At 43.6% G+C, this 21,905-nt stretch overlaps 1 protein-coding gene and 1 non-coding gene across 2 annotated transcripts in view; both read right to left on the bottom strand.

The window, feature by feature from the left end:
- Window positions 1–7,064: 7,064 nt before the first annotated feature.
- Window positions 7,065–7,137, bottom strand: TRNAR-CCU (transfer RNA arginine (anticodon CCU)). The gene has a single exon. It is a non-coding gene; the product is annotated as a tRNA-Arg (tRNA).
- A 239-nt stretch (window positions 7,138–7,376) lies between these two features.
- Window positions 7,377–21,905, bottom strand: part of LSM6 (LSM6 homolog, U6 small nuclear RNA and mRNA degradation associated) — a 40,723-nt gene continuing 26,194 nt past the window's right edge. The window contains exon 4 of the mRNA XM_068542582.1: window positions 7,377–7,537. Within this exon, the coding sequence (XP_068398683.1) occupies window positions 7,509–7,537 (29 nt within the window). The 3' untranslated portion in view covers window positions 7,377–7,508. The remainder of the gene's footprint in view (window positions 7,538–21,905) is intronic.

Below are 21,905 nucleotides of genomic sequence, written 5' to 3'. Positions count from 1 at the left end.
CCTGGCCTCTCCTGTGCCCTGATAAACAGCAGCTTCAATTCAGATGCTATTTAGGAAAACGATACGATGTCTTCCTGAATGGGCCTGACCTGAATCCCACACTGCCTTTAAACCTGAAATACCTTTGGTATCACCTCCCCAGATTGTAAGCGCTCAAGGTCAAGATCAAACAGATGTGCCGCATTACTATACATAAAATAGATAACCAACAAGGACCTACTGTAATAGCATAGGGAATTGTACTCAATATTTCATAATAACCTATAAAGGAAATAATCTGAATAAAAATAGATGTATATGTATAACTGAATCACTGTGCTGTGTACCTGAAACTAACACAACCTTGTAAATCAACTATACTTCAATTTAAAAAAAAAAAAGTATATCTCTTTAAAATAGCATTTAAAAAAAACAAAAAAAAATCAATGTGGAAATGATCAATAAATATAGCTAGAACAACTTTTAACTAAAAGGAATTTCAATTGAACTAAAGTTTAAATGTGAAAAATGAAACCACAAGAAAAAAAAAAAGATGTGCCAGACTGTAGGAAGTATTTCATTTCTAAACCCTTTTTTTTTAAACCTCTCTTCTTGTAGTTTTTTTGTAAGAATGTTTCTTTTTAAAGAGAGGCTATACTAATTACATCAAAGAAAAAAGACCAGAACATGTTTGAATCCTAATGTGGACTCCTTACATCCTGATATTCAAGGACAATGTGAGCTGTAATATATTATTGCTGAAATGAGACACCCAATATTCCAATATGGGCAGGCAGCCTGGCATATGGTGACTTGGTTTATCTCTCTAATTGCAGATTACAGAGTTAACTGCTACATATCTTCTGCCAACTGTCAGTTATTTAGAGGAGACTGCTAAATTTGCAATGCTTTGATAGCCCCTGTCCTTTCTCCTGTTGATGATTTTTAATTATTTCACTCCTTTCTCACAGAGAAGATGAGCAGAGAAAGCTATACCCAAGCCCATCCACTCTATACTTTGTTAAATATACTGGAAAAAAAAAAAAAAAAAAACTGGCTCAGAAATAGAATAAAATGTTTGGGCAAAATAACATTTATAGAGTAAATATTTTTGTTTACACCTCGGACGCCCATCCACGGAAGGAATTAAAAGTTGATTGTCAAAGAAGTTCACAGATGAAAGTAAAGTGGGAAATAGCAAATAAGACAGATGAAAACCTCTCTGAGTAAAAATCCAGGACTAGCAGGCATTTTTAAAAAATAACCATTTGTTTTTATAGTCCTATGTACATGTATTTTAGAAGTTCTGCTAATATTGTGATCTAAGGAGCAATGCAAAGCAACAACAACTCTCCTCTCTAATAAGCTGGTTTTAAAAGGTAAAAATAAAATGTAAAACTTTGGTGAAATTAGCAATAAAAGCAGTAGACTAAGGAGGTAAACCATACAACCAAATCATCGTGTCATCTACGCCATCCTATCTGCACACACCACCGCCACCTTTACACCGACCAGACACAGGGGACCAGAGTATGATCTACTGTATAATGGGAATCTCTCGGACTTGTCCTAAGAGTCCTCAGACAATACCTTTCTCTGCTAGGTTTGTTCTCCATAAGGCAGTAAAAGTCAAAACCCTTTCACCACAAGGGGCCATTCCTACCGATTTCCAGACACATTAGAAGATGATGAACAAGGAGCTGTAAAAGCATATTCTCAGCTGAGGATACCCAGGGCCCTTCTCGTCTCCTTTCAGAGGGGCCACGTAGACAGCCCCGGGGAGCTCTTGTTGATGGCGGAAGCTGGTCTCCTCCCCACAGAGGCAGATTGAACACAGATGCCTACGGAGGAAGCGGGGTGAGCGCCACATCCCGCAGATCACCACCGAAGCCATAAATTTCATCCTCCCCCCCCCTCCTTAGATCTCGAAGTTTCTTTCCCACCAGCACTTTGTTGTCTACCTAAACCAGAAAAACATCCACTTACCGAGGAATACACTTTCCTCCAGGATTGACGCAACAGTTTCCACTCTCAGAGCTGCAGAGACACATCCTTTCAACAAGTCCTTTCTTCTCCCTTCAGTTTCTCCTCCAATGGGCAGGATAACAGCTGTTACCACTAATCCTCAGCGTCCCCAGGAACTCTCCTTCGGAGTCCAGATCCAGCCTTAATCGCATTGGTTTCTTTAAGATCAGAGACACATCCTCATGTACAGTTTCCACATCATCATTGTTCAAGCCTGTCTGAAGAACTAGAAAGAACTGGGACTGGTTTTGCATACGACTTCCTTTGACATCCTCAGCAGGAGCCGGATGCCTCCATCTTGGTCCCCCTGCCAAGGGGAGAATGATCAAATCAAACAAATCTCAGAGATCTCTGCTTCTGGGTCAACGTGGGCTGAAGAAGTTGTCCCGGGTGAAGTGGGATTGAGGTCATGGCCAGGGTGCAATGTTTGGTACAAAAATTTCCCATATAGCACACTCCCTCCCCATCATTTGCACTTAAGCTGGAATTCACACATGCACACGCGTACGAAGATCGTTGGAGACACTTGACACTAGCGCAGAGCCGTAGATCAGCGGATCTCAAAGTGGGATCCCCAGAGCACAACACTGGCATCACCTGGAAACTTGTTAGAAGTGCACATTCCTGGACCTCACTCCAGACCCACTGAAAAAGAAACTCTGGGGTGGGACCCAGCAATCTGTGACTCAGGTGATTCTGACATGAGCATAATTTGAGAAGCACTGGTATAGATTCCCCAGGTTTCTTTCCAGACCTGTGAAATCAGACTGTGCAGGAGAGAGTTCTGGAAATCCATATTTTTACTACACACCCCAGGAGACAGGAGATTCTTTGACCAGGCAAGTTAGGAAAACACTGAGTTGAAGAATCACCACCAAACCTCTAGAGGCTCCATCCCACCTGGAGGTTTATTAATAAAGAGTCAGGCTTCTGCAAAGACATTGGACTCACTACAAACATCATGCATATGGGTATCTGAACTCTAACTTGGTGTTAGGCACTTATTTAGGCAAAAACAAAGATGAATCAGACACGAATCCCAATCCATAGATATAGCAAAATGGAGGAGACTCACAGGACTACGGAGTGCATGATTCTATTTATATAACATTCTGAAAAAGGCAAAATTGTAGAACAGAAACAGGTCCGTGGTTGCCAGGGGCTGGGGTCAGTGGGGAGGAGTGACTCCAAAGGGCAGCAGGAGGGAAGCTTCTGGGGGGTGGAACTACTGTGAATCTGAATCAATTGTGGTGGTAGTTACACAACTGTACCACCTTGTTAAAACTCACAGACTGTGCACCAAAAAAAGTGGATTTTACTGTCTGTACATTAAAAAAGTAGAATCAGCAAAAATGGACGTGGCAAATCTACACAAGTAACTATTAGGCAAATGACACGTGGGATTCCGGAAAGGACTTATGAGATTAACTCTAGGAGAACCCAACATCCCTGTGGACCTTACATTTGAACTGCACCTTAAACAGTGAGCAACATTTTTCCTGCCAACAAAGACTGGAGAACATTCTAGAATAAGAAGGATGTACTGAATACTGTTTATGACATCTCCTGACTACAGCCCATTGTAGAGTCTCACTGTTCAAAGTGTGGTCCAAGGGCCAGCAGCACCAGCGTCACCTGGGAGCTTGTGAGAAATGCAGAATCTCTGGCCCCCATGGCAGAGCCACTGAGTCGGTTTCTGCATTTTCACAGGCTCCCCAGAGAACCTGCCAGATCTCAGCCCTTGGCAGAGCCCCTTTATACTGTATGACATTGGCCCCTCCCTACCATGACTGATCGGTCAGAGGTGGTCACTTTACCCAAGACAAGTCAATCACCAATGGGGAAGCAACCGACCAGGCTGCCTTGAGAACCCAGACTTTTCAAGAAACACATCATCTGAGCTAAAAGGATACAGAAAGTGAGGACTGGAACAGGTGACATGCCCAGCCCAACCAAACTGCACTTCTGAGAGCTCTCTCTCTCTGTAACGTCCTCCTTCCCCTTGATTGCAACTATGTGAGAGCGCTTTCGTGTGTTTGCTTGTTTGTCTTTGTTTTTCCGCCTCTGAGACTTGACCATGGAGTCCTGAGAAGGGCCTGGCATGTCTGAGAGATGCCCAGAAAGAAGGCCCTGAGGGAGAGGAAAGCAAGGCTGAGAACTGTGGTAGCAACCGAACGCTGAAGGGATTTGCACATCATAGTATTAGGAGGTTCAGCCGCATTCAGTGGGAAGTAAGGAGCTTCCATGGCTGTTTAAGCAGTAGAGTAGGCAGGCAGGCAGTGGGATCCCTTAAGACAGCTTTGGAAGAGAAGGGAGCCCAGGGGCTGTGGAGGAGGCCACGGTATTGCAGGTCAGTCAGAAAGGGTGAGGTGAACAGTCACAGTGGGGATAACGGGAGGGAGGGACTCAGGAGGCCATTTGGAGATGGACTTGGTAGCATCTGGTGACCGACTGGATGCAGGGTGCCCTACACAGAGAACAGACTTGTGGTTGCCAAGGGGGAGGGGGTTGGGGGAGGGATGGATTGAGAGTTTGGGGTTAGCAGATGCAAACTATTATATACAGGATGGATAAACAAGGTCCTACTGTACAGCTCAGGGAACTATATTCAATATCCTGGGATAAACTATAATGGAAAATAATATGAAAAAGAATGTATATATGTATAACTGAGTCACTTTGCTGTACAGTAGAAATTAACACAACAATGTAAACCAACTATACTTCAATAAAGTTTATTTTTAAAAATTAAAAAGAAGATAAATGCAGGATGTCCTAGAGAGAATCCTAGCATGGGTGGTGCCAGGTAACAGGAGGTGGGGCTCCAGAAAGGGCAGCAGTTGGACCGTTAGGCCTAGTCTCCGCTCCAGGTAATGAAGTGAGTGACTTAATGGGCAAAGCACCAACTCGGAGACCACAGTTCCAGGCCCGTAATGTCGGTTTTGGGGCCAAGTTGCTCAGGCCGTCACGGCAAGTGCGAGACCGTCTGCCCTGCAGACACCAGAGGAGGTCGAGCTCCCTCGGCCAGGACGCCGGTGCTCCCCGTGCAGGGTGAAATCATGCTGATAGACTCTGACTTCTCCAAGCCTCTGTCCCACCAGGAAGGAGGAAATCTCAATCTTCCGTTAAGTCAGCAGAGACTCTGGGGGGCTCAGGAACCTAGGGTGAGGGTCTTCCGTCGCCGCTGCTCACAAGGTCATTTGAAGGCTCTGGCTCAGATGCTCTGGTGCAAAGAAAGTCTCAAGTCTCCAGCCAGGCTGGGCTTCGACCTCCCCAGATGCACCGTGTGGCCTTTGCCCTCTGAGGGTCTCCCACCCCCTCTGCCGGGTCCCCCGTGAGTGGGGCACAGATTTCCTGCTGCTAGGAAAGAGGAGGTGTGGCCAACCTCTTCACCCCTCTCCACTCCCTTCCTAGCCTTGGGGATAACTGGCTATCTCCCCTCCCCCGGCCCCTCCCCACTATCCCCAGCCAGCTCCCCACCCCGGTCACCTGGTATAATCTACCTACCACAGAGAGAGGGGTAAGGTGCCAACACTTCTGCTTTAGCCCCGTAACAAATACGCCTTCTGATGTAGTGATTCTCAAAAGGCGAGCCCCCAGGTTAGAGAGGGGATGGCAAGCAGCTGGAGAGAGCCCACACACGGCTCAGTAAATAATCCTGCCATTCACCCAGGTACTAAGTGTTCCTGTTGGTGGAAACCAGGAGGACACCTTATCCGAGGCATGACCTTCATTGCCTGCCTCACTCACAGCCTCCGCTGGGTTGGCAGGACTCCCTGTGCCACATTCTGGACATTTAGCCAATTAGCTCGCGAACACTCACACCACCGGAGGGCCGTACTACTGTTAGCCCATTTTACAGGGGGAGGAAACTGAGCCCCTGTGTCTAACTTGCCAAAGGTTCCAGAGCTTCCAGGCTGTGATAGACGCGGTCTCTCCCCACAGCTCTGCCACTGACCCCCTTTATAACCTCCTCCGAACATGAGGACAACCGTCCTTCTTGTACCTGCATCCCCATGTTCTGTGAGGTTTCAGTGAGGTGATAAAGAGTAAGCAGGGAGCCCTCGGCACGGGTTGGACACAAAGGAAGGGCTCAGAGCATGTTTGTTTGGGGAAGGAGAAAGCGGGCTGAGCTGCAGAGAGGATGGAGCTGGTTCATAGAGAGGAGAGGCTTCCTGCCAGGCAGCCCTCGGGGGGCAGGGGTGTGAGGGGTGTGATTGATTGTGAGGAAGCGGGAACCAGAGTGGGGCTGAGAAAGAGGGTATCCAGCATCTGGGCTCCGTGGGCGTTCCTATCCCCATTCGGATCTGGGTGCACAGGGAAAGCAAGAAAACATTGCTTTCTGTTTGAATCTGCTGGAGTCATTTCACACTGGCAATCTGGCTGGACTTGATACATTAGGTGACTAAGTGGTTACATTAACATCCCATGGCCCCCGACTAGAAGAGTTACATTAACGTCACACACAAGAAAATTCTCTTTCATGGTGGGTTTTATGGTTATAAATGGGCAGCTCTGTGTCCTTCGGTAAAGCACTTAACTTCTCTGTGTTGCCTCCGGTGTAAAATAAAAGGTTTGAATTAAATGATCCCTCAGATTTCTTCCAGCTAGAAAATTATACATATGTTTACTTTTATTTTAGTCATGAAGGCATAGAATGAGCTATACTTAGAGCCTCTTGGGATGACATGGACCAAGTCTGGCACATGATGATGGCCACAGCCACACCACCTGCATCCTCCAGGTATGGGAGCAGCCTTGGAAAAGTGTTTCCCAACCTCCATGGAATCCTCAGAGAGGAAGGACCTGCCAAGTTCACCAGCCCAGTCCCATCCTTGGGACATTTTCTTCATGTTTAGAGGTCTCTGAAAGGGAGATATGGAGAATGTGCCTTTGGTAACTTATTTTTTTAAATATTTATTTATTTATTTAGGCTGTGCCGGGTCTTAGTCATGGCATGAGGGATCTTTTAGTTGCAGCATGTGGGCTCATAGTTGCAGCATGCAGACTCTTAGTTCTGGCACACGGACTCTTAGTTGTGGCATGCATGCGGGATCTAGTTCCCCGACCAGGGATCGAACCTGGGCCCCCTGCATAGGGAGCATGGAGTCTTACCCACTAGACCACCAGGGAAGGCCCTGCCTTTGGTAACTTATTAACACCCTTTGTCCCTTTTTCATGCCTTGGTCATGAATTTCCATTGACATTGATTGGTGTTTGTAGGCAGATATGGTTATTCTAGTATCGTTACTGTGGTGATCATTGTAATATTCAGAAATAAAAATTTTATTAAAAAACCTACAGGTTTCTGGAGTTCTGGGACAATCAGTGTAAGAAAAGAGAAAAATTTTCACAATTTTCTTTGAACTCGACTTTAATTTACTTAAAAATGGGAAATTGATGGACATTTATGTAAATGTCGCAGGCTTGTCGACTTGCTTCCTTCTCCATGCTGCCATGCACTTTCTTCCATTGGAAAAAAAGAATCTTTTGGTGCTTTTTTTCTACCCAATTATCCTCTCCTGTATTCTCCCTGTTAAAGAACAATACAGACGAACAGGACTTTAAAACAAATCAATAGTTAGACAGTTGAATTTGCAAAAAAGTACTCACAGAGAGTTGGCTAATGTAAGAAAGTATCAGCAGTATCTCTTCTCTCTAGGAGTTAACGTTTTACTTGGGGTGGGGTGGCAGGATATAGAAGAAAGAAGTCAGACGGCAAGTTAGCTGTGTGGCCTTGGCAAGCTAATTAATGTTGATGAACCTCAGTTTTCCCATCTGTGAGATGGGGAGATGATTAGATTTCTCACAAGGATACTGTAAGGACTAGGTGTCCTTGTATAACGATGCATAGCAATAAATCACAGCTGTTATCAGAAGGGAGATTAAAGCCAGGCTACCAGAATTTAGAGCAGAGAGAGGTATTTCAACTAGAAACAAGAAAAGATGGTGGATCTTAGAGGTTAGGTGGGGTTTGGATAGATAGAGAAGGGTAGTAGAACATTCAAAGCCGGAGAAAGAGATTGAACAATGGTGTGAAAGTGGGAAAAAATGGATTGCGTTAGTTGTAATTATCCGGAAATAAAATGAGGCACGCCTGATGCAGGGTGATGGAGCCAGTGATGCTGTTGGGAGGAAATGGAAGTAAAGGGAAGAGTCAGTAAGATTTGGAGACTGTTTGTATGGAGACAAAGGAGGGGTTTTTAAAAATTGGTATTTTGGGCTTCCCTGGTGGCGCAGTGGTTGAGACTCTGCCTGCCAATGGAGGGGACACGGGTTCGAGCCCTGGTCTGGGAAGATCCCACATGCCACGGAGCAACTAGGCCCGTGAGCCACAACTACTGAGCCTGCGCGTCTGGAGCCTGTGCTCCGCAACAAGAGAGGCCGCGATAGTGAGAGGCCCGCGCACCGCTATGAAGAGTGGCCCCCACTCGCCGCAACTGGAGAAAGCCCTCGCACAGAAACGAAGACCCAACACAGCCAAAAAAAATAAATTAATTAATTAAAAAAAATTAATAGACTGTATATTAAAAAAATTGGTATTTAGAAAGCCTGAACGAAAAATATAACCTACATCTGAAATAGGGAAGACAGCGTTCAATCTTAGACATGCTGAAAATGCCCTCTCAGCATCATCCACTCCTCAGCCAACCTTTCCTAAATGCCTACTAAGTGCAGGCCATGTACACAGGGCTGGGCTATCAAGATGAATAACACAACATCTGCCTTTGTAATGCTGGAGATGGAGACTAAAGCATCAGCAGATAATCACAAAACTATGGGATAAATGATCAGCAGAGATAGAATCACATAAGACTATGGAAGTACAGAGAAGGAGCATCTGGGGGTTGGTGAAGAATTTCCTTTTCCCTTTTCAAAAAACCCAAACACTCACATCTTGTGATTGGATGCCAAAAATTAGTCTCAAAGATCAGTCTTCAAATAATTCGTTTATGACTGTTCTGTAGCCTTTTGTAAGTGTCCTACACCATGTATACTCTTTATCCTCATGTGGCCACTTGGTCCCCCTCACTGCCCTGCATTGCAACTGATCGGCTTTGTGTGCCTTATCTTCTCTACCAACCAAGCGCTAAACCCCTGGAGGGTAGGATTCATCTTAAAGTTGCTAAGCTCCAATACATAGCACAGTACCATGCTTATTGTGAGGCTATCTGTTAAATAATTTAGCACAGACAGAAGCTAAGGAAGATCAAGGTGCATGCATCTCTGTGTTCAGAACTCTATGTGTTTCATTTATTTTAATCATCCTCTTCCAACCTTCCCAGGGAAGGAGGAATAATACCTCCCAATTGTTGAGTTCTTACTATGTGCTAGGCACACATCTAACTCTACTTGTATGAGCTCATCTAATCTTCACAACGACCCTATAAACTATGTATTAATGCTCTCCCATTTTACAGATGAGGAGCCTGAGGCATAGAACGATTATGACAACTTGTCTGAGGTCACATTGCTCCTAAGTGGAGGAGCTCTGGAACCTGTGGCCCAACCCCTGTGCTGTTACAGCTGCCATCAATGTTCCAGAAAACTGAAGTATACAGAGAGTGAGGGTTGAGATGGTTCTAAAGAGTAAATTAAGGATGGCAGCGAGACTTCAATTTTCTGCTTCTTGGACCAGGGTTTGGAAGGCCCTCTGGGTAAGTAGGACACCCCGTGAGAACTTCCCCTCACGGAGGAACTCGCATCCTGAACTTGCAAACCTAACATAAACGGGCAAACCCACTCCTTCAAAGGATGCAGGTAAAAAGCCTGCAGCATAACTGGAGGTAAGGGCGCCCCAGTACTGCACATTGTCAAACGTTTTCCATCCTTCCATCCATGGCAGATGTTCTCAAGTTAAAGAAATTTTAGAATTCTAAGGATATATTTTCTTTTTCCCTTTTTTCTCTCCCTCTTTTTAAAATAAAGAACATGCTTAGTCTAGTACCTAAATATCAACCTTCACTTTCTCGCCCTTCACACTTCTTTTTTCTGTCCCATCACAGAAGCGGTCCCGACAAGGAGGGTTCTCTAAGTTTCCTCCTTACAGAAGTGATCCAAACCTCTTATCCAGCCTGCATCAAAAAGAAGCAGATTGTTTGATTAGCACTCTCTACCCTGCCCTCCTGTGGCAATGGAGAATACCAGAATCTTTGAATGTGAAGGCCCTTCATCAAAATTGAGAAAACGTTAAAAAATATTTTTCAGGGCACCTACAAAGACCAAACTCCAAAGACGATTCTCTGGTTCACTTTGTAGAGACAATTTCTGAAGGACAAATTCCTTCTTTGGCTTTATGACTCTCAACTCCGGAGCCGGGTCCAAATTCCCCCCAGACCCACTGGAGTTCTGTCACATTCTGTTAACACAGCCCTTTCTTCTACTAAACGGGCACCTGAAATGGACAAGCCTCGCTCACTGGCCTCCTGTTAAATTGCAGTAGAAGTCGGCCTCTCGGGCAGTGCCGCACAGCCGCTAATACTACACCTGCTCTTGCTACCGGGAGACTGGCCAGTGTCTTTAGCGAATCATTGAAGTCCTCTGCACACACCTCTAATACGTGAGGGGGGCCCACGTCTGCGTGAGTCTGAGGCCTCTTAGAGAAATGTACTCATTTGCTTCCGATCAGGAAAGCTGGAAGGAGAAACACCAGCCTTCCCAATTCCTAGGCCAGTACTTAATTCTTGCTTCACATAAAAACATTGCTGTGAAGGCGACAAAATCCACGTAGCAAGAGCACCCTGCAAAGTTTAATGAAAGGTCTACCTTGAGCTGAGCCAATAACACCACTTTAACGCCATCATTTCATTAAATCTCCTGCTGACCTGTTTGCTTATTTCACATGACAAGATGATGCATCAGTACTAATTCCTCCACCACAGCACCTCTACCTCCCTCCCAAAGTCAAATTCACACGGGTGTTACTGAAGGATCTATAGTTCAGCAGAAAATATTAATTATTCGAACATAGTTTTTGTCTAAACAAAATTCAAATATGGCAGCTCCTTAGTGGTTTGCTTTTCTGTGTGTGCCATGTGTATAAAAATAACCCAATTTGAAATATACAAGATAGGAACAGTCCCAAGTGGAATTTATGTAGCCAGACTCTTTTAAATTACATATATTATAGAAGTACATCATTTAAAAACAAAAAGCTTTTTACCACACATGTTATTAGTTTATTTCTATCGATTTTGAATGGCTTAGACCCATTGAAAATGGATAACTGGCCCAGGCTCTGAGCTTCCTGGCAGCTAAGTAAGAAAGATAAGTATAACCAGTTGCCTACTTATTATCTTTATGGGCCATAAGGAGAAAAGTGGGTTAAAATAACATAAGGATAACTAGAGAGATGATAAACTGGCTGCAGGATCTCTCCGAAAGGATGCTGATTGTCAGCTCCTTCATGTCATCTGACGAGGGGCTCCCTGTGGCCCCTTCCCCCAGGGCTGAGGGAGGGAGGTGTGGCGGGCATGTGACTCTGGCCTGTAGGTGACCAGCCCTGGGATGAGCAGGCAGACGACTACACGACAGAATAATAATGAAAAACGATCTTGACAGGCTGGAGCAATGAGCTGAATCTAACAAGATGAAATTAAACAAGGACAAATGTTAAGTGCTTTTCTTAGGTCAGAAAAAAACCAATGTCACAAACCCAAGATGGTAGAGATATGGCTCACCAGCAGGCATAAAAAACAAAACAAAACAAACAAAAAAACTTTAGAGTTTTAAACTACAGGCATGTCACTAAAAACAACCCAAAACTTCTTAGTGCAATTTTGTTGTTTGAACAAGAATATGTTCTTCATATTCTGAGATCACTAGTCTACATTTGGAATTAGATTCTGGGCACCCTGCTTTATTTCTGTGGAAGATGGGTCTAAACTAACATGAAAAACAATTTTGATATTGTAAAGCAATTATACTCCAATAAAGATGTTAAAAAAAAAAAACAAACAATTTTGAAACAGCAAAGTCATTGTCAATAAGTTCCTTCACCCAACACGGCTATTTTCATTGCTTGCATGTCACTTTTCACGTTGCATACTTACTTTAAAATGAGTATACAGAAGAAAATAAATAAAACAGAATAAACATATGCAAACTGGAGTGCATTTAGAAGAGAGTGGCCGGAGTGGCCTGTGGACTCTGAACCTGCATTTCCGAAGAGCAGTTGGACGGACAGGGGAGAAGATTTATGAGAGGTGTTTTCAAATAGCTGAAGGGTTGACAAGTAGAGATTAGGTTTGTCCAAGGTAAACTTAAGGATTATGAAGAAGAAGAGCACTTGTGAAACCTTGAGTTTTTAAAAGTGTCTTCTCTTAAAAAAAAAAGATTTTACTGTCACATTAAGTTTGGAAAGCATTATTGCTTTATTATTAGTAATATTTGTATTATTACAGGTTTGGATATCTTGGATTAAAGACATAAAATGGTTTCAGCAAAGATCTTCTGGCCAGTATGTGGCAGGGCTGAGAGACAACGAATGTGCTCAAGCTCAGAACAAATTTAAATTCAATATTAGTAGAAAAAAATCCTCCTATGAGTCAAATCTGTACAAAGACAAAGTAGAAGTCTGCAGATTTTCATGTAGATAGTGTCTTACTTATGAAGCAATGAAAGAAAGGTATTTAAGAATGGGCCATAGCGGTGGCTTTCAAATTTTCAACCACAATCTTCAGAAAATTTTATATATATCTATATTATACATAGTATATATTACATATAGTATATACATATAGTAGATAATATATTTGATATCACCACCATATACACGCATACGTGATTGAGAATAAAATGGAAACAAAAGCCTAACTACTACTACTACTAATTGCTATGGTGCACTTTGGGTTTTTCTTTCTATTTTACTTTTAAAAAAAAAAAAATATTTATTTACTTATTTTGGGTGTGCCAGGTCTTAGTTGAGGCATGCATGCGTGATCTAGTTCCTCGACCAGGGACCGAACCCAGGCCCCCTGCATTGGGAGTGGGGAGTCTTAGCCACTGGACCACCAGGGAAGTCCCTCTATTTTACTTTTTTAAAATGCTGAACTTCATCCACTAAATTGATTTCATCTCCAGTGCCATATCATGCGGACTGAAAAACATTGGCCTGGAGAACTATTGAGTGGGACTGTTTGGGTGAGCTAGAGAGCCAACAATTCCTTCCTACAATGAGATTCAATCATTCAATAATACAAACTGTGTTATGTAGCTTAAAAAAAAACCCAAACCCTAATTGAAGTGCTTTCTTGTTTCCAGTTTATTGCTTTCCTTCTCTTATTCTAGATTATTAAGCTTTTCAATTCTTGATTCTATTTCTAACATTATCTGTTCCTACTTATAACTACATCATCTGAAAAATCTTTGATTCTTTTACCTGAGTAACTGATGAAAATATGAAACTGTATAGAACCAAGAACGGAAGGTTGCAACTCATTTTAAGTGTAGTTGCTCACCCACGTGTGTTTACGTAGTTTCTTTTCCAAGAATCAGTTACAAATCCTTCAAGCATACCAACAACTTCTCTATTTTTTGTCCACGAGGTTGAGAAATTTTGTTCAGTGTGGTAAGATTAAGAGACCATGGAAAGACAAATACCATATAATATCACTTATATATGGAATCTAAAACATGACACAAATGAACATATCTACGAAACAGAAACAGACTCATAGACATAGAGAACAGACTTGTGGTTACCAGGGGGAGGGCAGGTGGGGAAAGGAAGGGCTGGGAGTTTGGGGTTAGCAGATGCAAACTATTATATATAGAATGGATAAACAACAAGGTCCTACTGTATAGCACAGGGAACTATATTCAATATCCTGTAATAAACCATAATGGAAAAGAATATGAAAAAGAATATGTATAACCGAATCACTTTGCTGTAGAGCAGAAATTAACATTGTAAATCAACTATACTTTAATAAAATATATTTAAAAAAAGAGAGAGAGAGAGAGACCATGGCTATGCCCTAGGGTGGCTGGTTCTGCGGATGAAATGAGGTGATGTAAGCCGAGTGCTCTAGACAGTGCCTGGCTGGATGGCTGTTAGCTGGGATGACATTGATGGTGATGATGGTGGTGTCACAGTGATCTTCCTCTAGTGTAGCTGCTCAAAACCATACTAATGTGGTCTTGGCATGCCTTCTTCAAGTGAACCCAAAGTGCCTCCTAAAAATCACCCCTTTTTTTCCTCTTTTTCTATTTTGAGTAACCTCAGAAGAATGAAAGGTTGTAACCTCAAGTCACGGATCCGTTGTTTTCCTAACCTTTTCTTCCTCTTTTAAAACCAGGGCACTTGCTCGCCTCTTGTTTTCTTGGATCTCACAGACTCCTAACAGCACTTCCTCAAGGTCACCAGCAAGTTGTTTTGTGCAGGGGGACATAATTCAATGAGTTAACTTGGATGAGCTACAGTCTCCTGTATTTTGGTGGATTCTCTTTCTCTCCTAGGAATGTTTTCAGCTTGGAGATTTTTTTTTTTTTTAAGAATAAAGAATAGCCTGGTCTTCTTACCACCTGGTAGCACCCGGTTAACAAGTGGCCCGTCCCTTGGTGGTTCACTTTATTCTGAAAAGCCTCAGCTCATTTGTGGTTTGGGCTTCTCGACATATTCAGGTGGTGGGTTAGGGCCTTTGAAATCAGACTGCTGGGTGGAAATCCCACCCCTGCCACTTACTAGCTGGGTGATGCCGAGCAAGTCCCTCTTTGTCATTCAACTTGCTCATTTGCAAAAGGAAGAATAATGTCGATCTCGTGGGGTTGCTGTGAGGAGCTTAGCACAGTGCCCAGCATGAAGTAAGCTGCTCTTGGTATTGGTATCATGGGGAACTCTCTGAAGGCCGATCCTTCACTTTCTCTTTGGAGTTTCTGTACAGGAAACAACTTTACGAAGGTTCCTAACCTTCTGGAGTCTCCTCTCACAAGATGATGTTTTCTCTGAACTTTTGGATATCTGCCTTCCTAAAGGCTGGGATACGTGTCTGACTACATTCATGTTTATTTTATGTGACAAAGTCACTTTCCCCAATTCCCATCACTTCTCTGTCGGTGAGCATTTCCTCCTCTGAGCCCAGCATCAACCCTCCTTGGTGTTTCTTCTGATTTCTAAGCGATGAAACTGTCAGCCAGGCAAGCCAAAAATGTGTCAGATGGCCTCCTTGTAGCGGGATGAACTGCCAGCAAATGTTAGAAAATCAAGGAATAGCGCCGTAACCTGCCTTTGCCAGTGTTTTCAAACTTTCCAGTAATATATAATAGTGGGCCTGATGCTGAGGATGAGAGCATGTCTATCTGGAAGCAAAAATGCTTGCCAACGACCCAGGTAAATTATTTAAGGGCGTCAGGACTGTGTTTCTGTGCGGTTACTTGTCATCAGGAAGACAGCAAACAAACACCAAAGAGCCAGACACTTTCAGGCACTGGAAATACAAAGCCAAACACAGCCCTACCTGCAAGGAGCCTCCAGTCTACAATGGCTCTAAAATCCATCTAGTCTCCTTGCTGTTTTCTATCTAAATTGGAGTGGTGTCTCTCATGCCTCCACACGTGCCAGAGAGGAACTTCCTTCTTCATGTTTTGTTAAATTCCTAAAGCACCCATGTCAGTGACGCTCACCCACCAGCCCCCCAAGGGGTCACTGCCTGTGGGATGGGTCCTTCCTCCACTGAAGGTCAGCCGTGACTTTGGCACATCTCCTCTCGCGCACGGAAAGCTCGAGGTAGGGTCAGCTTGTTTGAAAAATACAGAAATCGACAATGACATTCAGAAGAAGGGCAACTTGGAGAGAAATGATGCCTGTATAAGCTGGGAGGGGTAGCGTCAGGAACAGGAACTGTAGTCTCAAGGCTGGTCTCTCCCACAACACAGGAGAGATGGTGCAAGAAGAGAAGAGAACGCCTTAGTTTGGAGTTAAGTTTCACTCCATTAAAGGGGAATGAATGACAATAATAAAAGGAATCATATTAAGAGTCTGTTCTGGGTTTTATTCGATAATAAAAAGAATGGTTTTTAAATTCTCTGTCTGATGGCTTGATTATTTACCCTAGTTTTCCTTTTCAGTTAAAACAATACTTTCATTTCTCTGAACGGGCAAAACAGGTTCATTTGGGAAAACACTGTTCTAATCAGGCGAAAAGCATCTATTCTCACTCAGCCTCTCACCCATTCTTAAGAAGTATTTTAAATAGTTCTTAAAATAGAATGTTTCTCTTTTTTTCCAAAATGCAAACACAATAGGACATTTTGATGGAGGCCCGCTACATCTCTCGACATCCTGGACTTTTCCATCACAATTCTCAAAGTGATCAGCTTCAGTGAAAAGCGTTTTTTTTTTTTAAGTTATATAATAAAGTGAAAGATGGTAAGGAGAACAGCAAAAGAGGAGTCATCAGTAAACTTGTCAAGTAAAATGTATCTAACAGGAAACACAACACGACCTGGTTGGATTCTGAACCCCATGTGTTGGGGGCGGTGGTTTCATGGGGTGGGTCTTGCTTCAAGGGGTGGGGGGCGAGGGACCCCTGAGCTCACACTGTGGGGGTGACGGGGTGCAGAGGAGGGCGGTCAAGCGGCATGGCAAATCTCACTCTGGAAAGGGCACCAAACTGTTTCAGTCTTTATTTGACATCTGAGCGCATGTACCTGTGACCAAGGACAATGGATGCAGCCAGAGTTGGGTCAGGGAGGAAAAGCAGATCCCACTGCACACAGTCTGTCTCCATCTCTCTCATGTACTTACTGGGTCCGACGATGCAGCTTCTAACATGAAGAGGCAGCAAAGGGCTGCTGGGAAACAGCCTGGCGTGTAGAAATTAGGATTCAGGAGACTCCGGGGGGCGGGCGGGCGGGGGAACAAATCCTAAGAGACAGTCATCTCAAAAAACTCAAGACGCAGCACCTGCAGACACAGCCAAAGGGCAGCTTGTACCTCGGCCGGGGTGTAAAGGGCTGCTGGCTGCCTATTGATCTTTCCTGTCACAACCAAGCGGAGCACCAACAAGTCACTGTCAGCAACATCATCTTTGAATGCAGAGGACCGCAGTCTGTGCACACACCTTGGGACCTTCTTATTGCGACTACTGGGAGGATGAGTTAAGAGAACATTGATTTATTGATTAAATGCACAATCAACAGAGGAGTCGACGGAACTCAGCACTTAAGAGCCTGATCAAGTAGCAGTGGGAACTGTTATTCTAGTCGCAGCCACTCCCCAAGTGACCCAGGCAAGTCTCGGAACTTCTTTGCTTCAGGCTTCAGCGTCTGGGAAGGGGGACTGCCTTGTTCAGTGACCACAAAGGGAGACCGCGAGGATTAGCCCAGTCGGCTCCTGAGATCAGGGCGGAGGCGTGATCCCCGTGGGGATCCTCTACCGCACTCCCAAGGCGGGGAAATCATCCCAGAAATCTTTGCATCTGTGCTCATGCCAGAGGGACTGGGAAGAGGGTGTGAGGCAGGCCTGCCCAACTCAAAGGTCAGGTCCTACCAACGGGACAAATAGGAAGCACATTCGCTTTCTCAGGATAAAGATGCTTAAAAAGGGTTTCAAATATACTGAAAGTGAGAGCCATACCAACCTAATGTTTGAAAAGTGATGAAGTTCAGTTTTAGATGTAATATACCCTGTGCCTCTGAGACACAGCTGACACACAGTATGGCTGGGATGTACACGAAAGGCTCCATGGCTCTCCACAGCATGTGGACAGAAAACATATTTGTCTGGCTTGGGATCATGTTTACCTGCTCCATGGAAAGGATTTTCTTACCTTCTGCATTTTCTTTTAAATCCAGAAATATAGGGAATTTTGAAGTTATCCTGCAACAAAACCAAACCAACCTACCCACAACCAGCTTCAGAAACTATGGAAGGAACGATCACTACTGTCCTTTGGAAGCTAGTGAAGAAGTAGTTAAGGCACTAGGAACACAGGTCCCTCAACCACTGTCAGCAAAAAAAGGATTTTTTTCAAGGCAATAAAAATCTGAGACTTTGCAGTCCGTAAGAAAAACTGATAATGCAAAGGATGTAGTTAACATTCTGGGATGGCTAATTTTATGAGTCAACTTGGCTAGGCCACGGTACTGAAGTTTTTGGTCAAATATTCTAGATGTTTTTGTGAGGGTATTTTTTAGATGAGGTTAACATTTAAATCAGCAGACTCTGAGTAATGCAAAATTACCCTCCATAATGTGGCCAGACTTCATCTAATCAGTTGAAGACCTTAATAGAAAAAAACCTGACCTCCCCAGAAGAAGAAATTCTGCCAGATTGCCTTTGGACTCGAACTGCAATTCTTCCCCAGGTCTCCAGCCTACCCTGTACATTTTGAAATACCAAGCCTCCACAACTGCGTGAGCCAGTCCTTTAAAATAAATGTCCCCTCCCTGCCCCCCATGGATGGATGGATAGACAGACATACACACACACACACACCCTATTGGTTCCGTTTCTCTGGAGAACACTAATACACATACTGTAATAAATATGAACATTGTTCACCGATATTTCTGGCTTCTTCTCCGTCTAGGTCCATGAAAAGATTATACTTTACTGAAAACTTAAGGTAAACCTTGGCCATGTAACTTCCTTTGGCTAATAAGATGAGAGTGGGAGTGAATGGTGTCACTTCTAGGCAGAAGCATTTAAGAGCCAGGGCATGATGCTTTACGCTCTTCTGCCAGGGCACCAAGCCTCGAGTCACGCTGAGATGCTAGAAACATAAGGTGCTGCCTCCCTCTGCCTGGGGCCCCAGGTGACCACATAAGCAGAGTCCCACCTACAAGCCCCTGTGGATGTACAGCATGAGTGAAATCATTTGTTTCAAACCACTGAGATTTGGGTGTTGTTTATGACTGACACACCACCTGGAAAAAAAGAAGTTGTCTGGTATCCTAGCAACATCCACTCAACATGCCGATTACAAATTTTTTATTTTTTCTTTATTACAAGTTCAGTAGGACTTCTATTTGATGTAAACACTGAATAGTAATTTGGAATGCTGCACATGATGGTAGTAAAAGTTTCTCTAAAATTATTTTATGTAAACTTTTCACAAACTGGCCTCGCCTTTAATCCAAATTATTGGTAGAATATTTTGCCAAACCCACCAGCATCCATTCCATTATGAAACTTGGAATAAATGGAGTCCATATGGATTTGAACATTTTGTAAACAAGACCTATCTTGTTTACAAAATGTTCTATCTCAACTGCTCCAGTGTTTTATGATTTTATGAAGGTCCTAGAATATGTCCACCTTCTATTTGCTATAACTCCCAAATTACTACTAAGAAGAGATAATCTTTCAATAAGACAGATGAATCGAAACCAAAAATCTGGCTTTTGCTAGATGGAAAAAAAAAAAAAAAGGGTATAAAGATGGGAGTTTGAACCATATGGGTCTGTGAGGAAATGGGATAAACAGATGGAGACAATCAGATTTCAAAATTATCTAGTCCTGAGGTTATCTGGAATTTCAAGATACGAACATACAGTTGAGATTATCAAATCCATCTAAACTGTTCAGATTTTTAAAAGAATTCTCAAAATTTGGCTCAATTTTAAAAAAAAAAAAAGGATGGCACTATTTTCTCCCATAAACACCTAAACCTACACACTTCGTATGGAGAGCATGAACAGGGTCACGTTTACTTTACTCTCCCCACAGGACCTAGCACAGTGCCTGCCTACTGTTGTCATTCCCTAAATGTGAAACTGACTTCTGCTACCACTTCCGCCAACCCCACTGCCTGGCCCCCTCGCCCATCCCCTAAATCAGGGAAGCAGGCTAAGAGAGGAGCAGAGCAAGTATCAGGGTCACAACCGCTGTCCCGCCACTTGGCATGTGCCACTCCTGCCCACCCACTTCTGTGGTCTCTTCCCCACTTTGGCTAACTGGACTCCAACTGGTGAGGCAAAGCTGGTCGGTCAACAACGGAGACATGCGTGGGTGCCTCATGTCTGCTGTGTACTGGTGTGTACTGGTACAAACTGGAATAAAAGTAGCTGCTGGATATTCAGACCCCAGAAGTCAAGCCTGACTCTTAGGTGGAGTTTAGCTCAACAACGATGGGGGCAATCTTAGTAAAGGTAGTCAGAGCCATGCTGTTGAGTGCAGGCCCTCCAGAAACAAGGTCACGGAAGATAAAAACTGTAGTTTGTTTTCCTTTCACCAATGATTTCTTTTCGTGGAGAGAAAAAAGGTAGTTAATGCAGTTTGGCTGTGGAGACTAGTCCTGGCCACAGAATGGGCCAGGATTTGCCTCTGAATAGAAGAGCTAGCCAATACTTTGAGGATCATTTTCTATGAGGACAAAGGTCAGTGTCAGCCCACGGTAAGAGGACAGACTGGCCCTTCGGCCTGGAATGCTGTACTAAGGTCACTCGTGAGTCAGTGTGATTATCGAAGACAATGTTTCCCCCAGAGGTCGCTTTTATTCTTATAAAGTAGATTATTATAGCCTCCCAGGTGATAAGCCATACACGCAAGTCATCGCCGCTGAGTTCTCAGACCTTACGGAAATCCCTTAAACACTGACTATTTGTCACGTCATGAAGCACTCCCAGCATGCACTCCACATCGCCCTGAATAAAAAAAGCTGAAGATGTAAACCATCTCTCGATAGCATTCCCTTCCTGAATGCTGAGATGTGAATGTGGAAATCACAGCACATGTCTGCCATCTGTATTTGTACTTGTCAACAGCTCTGTTTTGGGATAAACAGTTTTGAAGTAAGAATCAAGTCGACTTGTTGGAAGATTAACCAAGGAACAGCTCAGAAGACCAAAACAGAACATGAAGTCAGATAGTCTTAAAAAAAAAAAAAAAATCAAGCACAATTTTCTGTTTCTCGCTAAACACTGTTTTGTCACAGCCCAAGAGACAGAGCCTGGTGGCCAAAGTTTGGGGGCAGAGAGACAGGGAAAAATGTATTTACTCAAGTGAAAAATTCTTCAACCCAGAACAAATGTCTTTGCTACGATGCAACTGGAAATCATTCACCGACCTCTAGGAGACTCCAGTTAAGAAAAAAAGTCATTTTAACTTTTATACTTTGTTTCACGGTTCTACTATGTGAAGGTATACACAGGGGACAACTTGCATCGGTACAAGTGAATAATACAGTCCTTTATTACCATAAAAATGGTAGCATTTCCCAAAGTCGATCATGATTAAAAGTAGTTCCATGGTTGAAAACACTACTCCACCGTACAGATATTAGAATAGAGAGACGGCAAGGGGAAAATAAAGACACATACCGAAAGGGAGGTCAGGGAAAAAGTTAGTAAAAACAGGATGCTACAGATTGGTGGGAGGTAACAATGGAATTGCTTTTAGAAGCAGCTGATGTGAGTAAATGAAGGGATGCAGTAACCTGGCAGCCCCATATTCTACAAAACAAATAAGAACATGTATGCTCCACTTGGAGGGACATCCATTTTCCGCTTAGAAGAAGTCATTTATAAAAGAGCAAATTGTTGATTTGTACTTACAGACCGGACCCTTTTCAAGCCCCTGTCAAGGAGTGATAAATTATTGAAGCATAGTTTTATTTTTGGTGTGCACACTCTAATACCTTGTGAAATGTTTCTGTTCACCTTTCCTAAGTTATTAATTAAAAAATAATTGTTTCCAATTACTCTGTGATCTTTAAGCTAAAACCAGACAAAATACCACACATGCCTCTCCAGACCCAGCACCGCCCCTCCCCTCCCCTCCTTCCCCATCCTGCCCGCACATCCTTCAACCAGGAAACTGTTGAAACTCACACGGCGCTCCTGGAACAGGACTGCTGCCTAGACAGGGGAGGGGCAGAGGAGGAAGGCCACACAATTGTCTGGTGTTCGTTCAACCGCAGTGCCCAGATATTTGTTGTTCCGAGAGAAAGCGTGAACTG

Source organism: Eschrichtius robustus, chromosome 4 (genome assembly GCF_028021215.1).
Source record: "Eschrichtius robustus isolate mEscRob2 chromosome 4, mEscRob2.pri, whole genome shotgun sequence".
NCBI lineage: Eukaryota > Metazoa > Chordata > Mammalia > Artiodactyla > Eschrichtiidae > Eschrichtius > Eschrichtius robustus.
This window is presented reverse-complemented; position numbering and strand designations above follow the sequence as displayed.